The sequence below is a fragment of the Penaeus vannamei genome, chromosome 18 (assembly GCF_042767895.1).
Source record: "Penaeus vannamei isolate JL-2024 chromosome 18, ASM4276789v1, whole genome shotgun sequence".
NCBI classification, from domain to species: Eukaryota; Metazoa; Arthropoda; class Malacostraca; order Decapoda; family Penaeidae; genus Penaeus; species Penaeus vannamei.
In genome coordinates this window covers 29863443-29870942 of record NC_091566.1, presented here as the reverse complement: position 1 = coordinate 29870942, position 7500 = coordinate 29863443, and the positions used below count along the sequence as shown (strand labels likewise).

The 7500-nt window shown below is 38.9% G+C and overlaps 1 protein-coding gene across 1 annotated transcript in view; it reads right to left on the bottom strand.

Annotated features, from left to right (window-relative positions):
* LOC113826196 (nuclear nucleic acid-binding protein C1D) overlaps positions 1 to 4236 on the bottom strand; it is an 8703-nt gene extending 4467 nt beyond the window's left edge. The window contains exon 1 of the mRNA XM_027379071.2: positions 3972 to 4236. Coding sequence (XP_027234872.1) covers positions 3972 to 4127 — 156 coding nt within the window. The 5' untranslated portion in view covers positions 4128 to 4236. The remainder of the gene's footprint in view (positions 1 to 3971) is intronic.
* Positions 4237 to 7500: the final 3264 nt, after the last annotated feature.

Genomic DNA, 7500 nt, shown 5'->3' with positions numbered 1-7500 from the left:
AAAAGAGAAGATTGACCTTACCAATGTTTACATTGTGACAATAAATGTTACTATGACCACATAATTCATTACTGCGATCTGCCAAATTATTCATGTATTATCATGCACTTGTGCAAACAATTATTTTGTAATTATCAACACTTGCTTTTTGTAATTCATGTATCTAATGTATTTTTTACCTTCATTAAACTTTTTCCATGTGCTTTAATAGTTATCTATGCTATTCTGAACAATAACTTTCGGCGCATGCAATTTTTCTCCGCTTCATTTGTAAAACAATACAGTGGCTATGCAGAAAAATAGACATTAATGACTATCACAGCTTAATATTTGTGTCCATTAATTGCCCCAAATGTCAAAAAAGTGGTTAAAAATCAAGCAATTCAGACAATGGACAGAAGCAAAGAAAAGCTTGCTGTTTTGCTACATATAGGTATAGTTTTTTGATGTGCTAATAATTTGTAGAAGCAAATCTATTACTGATTTAGGGAAATTATATCCCCTTTTGCTAGGTTGGAAAACACACAAATGCTCACACTGACGCTGATCTTGAGTTGCAGCTAAAATCATTTTTGCTTGCACACAAATTTCTTTCTTACAGATATTTGAATTCCAATATAATTAATACAACAAAACAAAACAAAGTCCATCCATATTTAAAAACAAACATGAATAATAATCCCTTAATTATTAAATCAATTCAGAACATTGTTATCAAAAGTGAAGGTTAATCTTTATGATAAGGTAAGGACATACTAAGTTCCAGTATATTGAGTATGATATTCTTGTAGAGGACAAAATGTTGCAGTCGTTGGTACAAGAAATAATCTGCTGACACAAACGATAACCCCAAAATTGAAGGTAAAAGATCGCGGAAAGCATTGCTCTCAACCAGAGTCTACTCGGTGCTCCCAAGATTTAGCTCTATCTTTCCATGCATAAGAGGTGAAGATAATATTTCTCAGGGGGTGTTGGTCATCAACCCTCCCCTCGGGCAGAGCCTGAAGGGCACACCTAGTCACTGCAACTTAGACTGATATATAAATTTTATAACTTGGAGTTGGGGACATGTGTATCAAAGTGGAAAACTATCGCTGTTGCTCTCACCATAAATGTACTTTGATCACAGGTTGCAGCCCATACATTGTCATTGCTCACGATGACACATTAACGATAAAACAATATATTTTCCGATTGTGCCCTTATGTTTCTGATTACTTACCCTGGGTGTCCAGTGGGTGGAGCTCCCTGATAAGAACCATATAAATCCCATGGAGGTCCAATGGGCTTGGCTTAAGAATATATAGAAGGTATTGTATAAATTGTATGGGGATCCAGGAGGCTCTAGGGAATATAGAGCTCATGGTATATAAATCCCATGGGGTTAGGTTAGGTTGGACTATCGGTTACGACATACTGTACGATTACCATGTTTTTGGATGGTGTGTATTCTTGTAGATTTTACCAAAGGATGGGTTGAATTTTTGTGGTGTTTTTTGAAATTTGGCATGTCAGTCTATGGACTTTCAAAGATGGCATGCACATCTTATTGGCCAATTTTAAGCAATTTTGTACTACTTATTATTCTATATTCTTCTTAGTTCAGCCTGTTTTACCCTGTAATTCCCCTGATATACTTCATGCCCTACCCTGCTATTGGGACTTACCACATCAAGGTTGTTGGCTGTCACTGTGACAGAACTGATTATCAGATCTGTTTTCATCACGAGAATAATTTTGATGATATATAGACATTATCAGGGAAGAACCAATTGTCATTGTTGAAAAATTAACCCCAAAAATTACATGCTGCACAACTCATCAACCTGAGAAACAAATTTCAAAGATGATAAGTGTCATATTGAAGTTGTTCTATTCTTTACAGGCAAAGTTTACCTGATTATTTTACCATTTATGATAATCGGGACTTCCCAGACAATATCTATATCATCAGATTTATTCTCATGTGACGAGAATAAATCTGATAATCCTTTCTGTAACAATCACAGCCGACAATCTAGGGAAGTTATGGGGTAAAATAGGCTTAAATAAGAATAGCAAACAAAAATATATAAAACTAGCACGAAAAACGCTTAAAATTGGCCAGTGAAACTCTACAGATGTACCTGCCATCTATCAAAGTCAACGTGCCAAAACTCAAAAACTATTGGAGCCCAACTCGCCTTTCGGCAAAATTTATGGGAATTCACATGTTCCAAACCCCCCAAAACATGCATTGACCAATAACCCAGCCTAATATAACATTTTACTTTGCCATAACTAAGCCTGATCATAATTTTGTTTACATTCGCGATGTCAACATGGCAGCTGGCTGGAAATTTACCCGTACCAGAAAATGATCTGTCAATCTTCCCTCTTCTCTGTCATGTGTTTCCTTTATTTGATTTGTACACCTTATGCCATAAATGAAAAGTGTCTTAGTTTATGTCAAAGTAATCATTCCATTTTTTTTTTTTTTTTTGTACTGTAACCGTGATTGTTATCCATTGTAAATTTGGTAATTTTCTATATTACGTCTGCATGACCGATATCGACGATTTTCGTATCATTGGATTCCTCTCACTCTATACAATGCAAACATGTAGGTTTTATTGCGCGGAAACCCCCTGTTAGCGACAAACTTGGCCCCGATAGCGGGGGCGACGATGTCGGAGCGGCGGACGTAATATATAATATTACCCTAATAATATAACCTCAGTGAAAATAATCATGGTTATTCACATGGCTTTCCATTGCAGGGGGATGCACCCCCTGTGACCCCCCTTGGGGGGAAGGGGGCGGGGCCTGCCGCCCCCCAACCCCCGCCGAGGAAATGAAACCTCCACCACATATTCACGGCAGGATAGAGTGCACACGAACTAGATGCGGTGCCTGTAACCTACAATAACCTAGGATTTTTAAGGTACTAACCTGATTGATTAATGCCACTAATTAGTAGGGAGGGTGCTCCTTTGCTGCAGAATGTTAAGGAGGCAGGGTGCGTCCGGAAGGAGGTCCTAGGCCGGAGGACAGCTTTCTCCCGACAGAGGAGGCCGTGGCGGAAGCACATCTCTAGCATTTTTTCCTGGCTAGTTGCAATTTCGAGCAGAAAATCCGTCTCCGAATACGAGCACACTCCACACTCAGCCATTGTGGCGGCTATGACTGCCTTCTGAACGCGACGGTTACTTCGGTTAGGAATACGAATGTCGTTATTCCAGAAGAAGGGAAAATCGACCTTGAGGCCATCGGTGTAACATCAAAAGAGGCGCAAAACCCGCCTACGAGGGCAGGCCACCCTGTTCATCCTGATTTTACTACAATCGTCTATATACAATGCTGACTATGCCAAGGTTGATATGCTGATTCAGTGGGAATCTTACGAGGTAATTGTAATATTACACCCGCCGCTCCGACATCAACGATGATTGTGTAACGCTCTAGCCTGCCGGGAATGCGTGGTGGAGGTTTTGTTTCCTCGGCGGGGGTTGGGGGGCGGCAGCCCCCTGCAATGAAAAGTTATGTGAATAACCATGGTTATTTTCACTGTGCGTTATATTATTAGAGTTATTTAACCCCGCATTTTCCCTGGAAACTTTCATGCCCTCCCCTGCTATCGGGGCCAAGTTTGTCGCTAATGGAGGGGTTTCCGCACAATAAGACCTATATATTTGCAGTGTGGAGAGTGAGAGGAATCCAATGATACGAAAATCGTCGATATCGGCTATGCGGATGAAATGTAGAAAATTAACATAAATTTACTGTTTACTTTGTGCTATAGGACTATGCGAAACAGAAACTGAAAATACCATACACATAACTTCACAAAGCAAAAACTCACTCGGCTCTACCTCGGATTATGAACAAGGCGTACCCTTCTTCGACAACCTGGAGAGTCTGCGAGATCTAATTCACCAGAATATTCAATGCCCTAGTCTTAAGATTAATCAAAAGCCAAGTCGTGCTCTCACCTTCCTCAGGACCTCGTGATAAGGCTGCGAAATCAGCGGCTGCAGCTCCTTCTCAATGCTGTCCAGTTCTTTCAGCATATTCAACATCTTGGGCGCCATTCCGGGAGGGAAATCCCCCTGGCTCGACGATTTTTCATCTTTCTGGGCCATAACCATACTTTATTTGGACCTTAGTACAATAAATATGAAGCAATCCCTTGATTTAGACCGAGGGCCTCATAGTCCCACGCGCTTCACGTTGCCGCTGATCAACACGATTGTTTGTTTACGTTTTGAGGCGTTTAGCGAAGACGAATTTAACGAAGACAATTTAGCGAAGACAAATTTAGCGAATTATATTTAACGTGTTCACCGCGTTGCCTCTCATTTCTCTTTTACTCCCTCCTCTTCCCTTCCCCTTCAGACCTAAAGATGGACCGGAGGATTACGAAACTGTTGTTTCATTTATTTCAATTAAACTAGTTTGTGCATTGTGTTTTCTACCATTCTTATGTTACGTAGGGTGATAATGTCGTATTTTGGTAAATTTCACTAATATATCAGTAGGGTTCATCAACACTTTTTTGTGTGTGATACCCAATGAATAAAAGAAAAAGAGCGGTCGAGCATCTATTGTTCAATTTCTGAAACCGACAAAAAATTAGTTGAATCATCTTGGACTGGCCACTTTGTAGTGGGGTTAGTCTGTAAAATAACCTTGGAGAACAAAGTAGGATAGTTTTCATTTTATGAATCATGGGTGGTATAGGCAGGAGGATTTGGTAGTTTTTAAAATAACTATTTTTTCCAGGTCAGCCTGGAATATGCTGAAAAAAGTCTTAAAGAATATTTCGGCAACATTCATCTACATGTTTTAGGAGTTTGGAAGCGAACTTTGAAAAATATAAATAATGCAGAATATTTTGTCTCAACTAAACACCTGTGCATCGCCCATAATGTGCACTTCGCGACCTAAATGATCCGTCTTCAAATGTGTCTGGATGCTAGGTAAGTGTTGCAATGTGAGGAGCAATTATGTAGTCAGTTAACAGTTATATTGCAGGTAATCGCTAAAATTACAGAGTTGTGGCACGCAAAATGACAACCAAGATCTTGACTTTAAAGTTTGGCGCTCGAATAATTTGCTCGATCCATTTTTTTATTATTATCATTATTTATTTTTGATCACTGATGGTTCCCTTCTTTGTTCAGTGTCATTCTATGTAGGACTGATAATATAACAATGAATATTATGTACAAAAAGAACTTACAAATTAATTTAGTAAAAAAAAAACAAAAAAAAAAAACGACATTTTACCGTGGTTCTGCTGGACCCGCCGTCTTCTAACTTCGGGGAAAAGTCGAACTGGAATCTTTTTTTTTTGTCATAGTAAGTAAGAAAGGGGTGTTTTTCATCAACTAATGCATTTAAAAGGAAACTGTCACTGCTTCTGAAGTTTTATAGGATTCTACACTAGCATTCATGAATCAATAATTTATATAATAGCCCTCCTCCATTAATCTTAAATTTGTTTTATATTGTAATAGGCATCCTAAATAGGGTTTAATATGGTCATTGCTGCAACCACATGCCTCTTTTGAGTCCCTGCTACGACACTCTTCGGTATGTATGTGTGCATGCATGCAAGGTCTATATACTTATATAAACCTTGTATGCATGTACGTATGCCCGCGCGTACGTCTATTTGTGTTTGTGTGCTTATCTGTGAGTAAATATGTTTATTTTTGAAAACCACGGTTGGCTTTTGTAAAGATACCCGGATTGCAGTATGTCCCGGATTAATTATTTCTTCAGAAATTTCATAAAAGTATGATGACAGGCCTTTCCGCATGTGGGCATGTTATTACATTTACTAATAAAGACAATAGCTTTAGTTTTCAATGATTAGTATCGCGAATTTTGGACATCTATGCATGAATTCCGAGAAGTGTCATGACGCATATTAAGATATACACAAGCGACCCAGACAGTTTGCCTGATTTTCTCTGATACAGAACACAATTAACGGGAAGACTAGACTAAAAATAAAATTAATTAGCCATATTAAGTAACAAATTACAAGCGCCAGTTGAAAGTTATCAAGTGGAAACACAGAATTACGACAACGTACAATACAGTAAGATAGAAATAATATAAGAAACGTAAAAAAACACATAGCGAACAAGATAATAAGTATCAGTAACCGCACAGCAAGCAAGAACACATGGCAAACTAACAAATAACATGGAGAGAGACTAAATGATATGTAACATGAAAATTCAACATGGAATGAAACAGAACAACATGCAATAACATAAGCATTAAAACTGAATATTGATATGTGTGTCAAGAAAACCAGAAATCAGACGAATAGTGGAAGAGAGCGGCCATGTCGATTACCTGATGTGCGTTGGTTCAGTCAGTTGGTTCGGTGTTGATGTCATTTTCATTTGTTCAGACTACTTTTCGTGTGTTTGTTTCTTAGTCACCCGCGGAGATTATTTCATCTGCTCTCGTAATGAATTCAGGACTTTGTGATGATTTTTTAAAGAGCTTTCTCGAAAAAAATCGTATATAACCATCATTATTATCACCACCACCATCCTCATCATCATCATCGTTATCATCATCATCGTCATCGTTGTCGTCGTCATTATCATCACCTTCATCTTGTCACCACCACCATCATTATTATCATTATCATCGTCATCATCGTCATTGTCACCACCATCATCATTATTATCATTATCATCGTCATCATCATCGTCATTGTCACCACCACCATTATTATCATCATCGTCATTGTCACCATCGTCACCATCGTCATTGTCATCGGTAGTGCCATCATTACCGCTAATTTTTTTGCCATGAATTATTTATATTTTTAAGTTATCACTCTTTACTTCCTATCTCACTTGTAGGCCTACCAGCTATACAGTTTCATTTCTTCCACATAATAACAATTTCAGTCACGGTTTATTATTTCGCATTTACGAATCTCTTTCTGAACACGATTACCCATCTCGGTAACTGAAATAGTGGTTAAATATCGCTCCGTTTTACAACAGTTATTACAATCTTACTTGAAAATACTGAAAATGTTTCGAATCAAGTATTTATCGGTTATAATCTAAAAAAATAAAAAAAAATCGGGTCATCAGGAAAAGAAAAATCTTGTATCCACACTGACTCCTCTGCTGATATAAGAATCAAACATTGATTAATCAAAAATTAACAGAAGAGAAACACGAGCCGAGGTAAGGTTTATGATTCCCCAAGACTTCGTTAAATAATGCATTCTCTCGGTCTTTCCAGGGGTGCTCTTTCGGCCCTCTTCAATGGAACCCCTCGGCCTTATCATTGGCACTCCATCGGCCTTTCAGTGGCACCCATTGCCCCTTCAGTGGCACCCATTGCCCCTTCAGTGGCACCCATTGCCCCTTCAGTGGCACCCATTGCCCCTTCAGTGGCACCCATTGCCCCTTCAGTGGTCCCCCTCAACCTTATCAGTGGCACTCCATCGGCCCTTCAGTGGCACCCCTTCGGCCC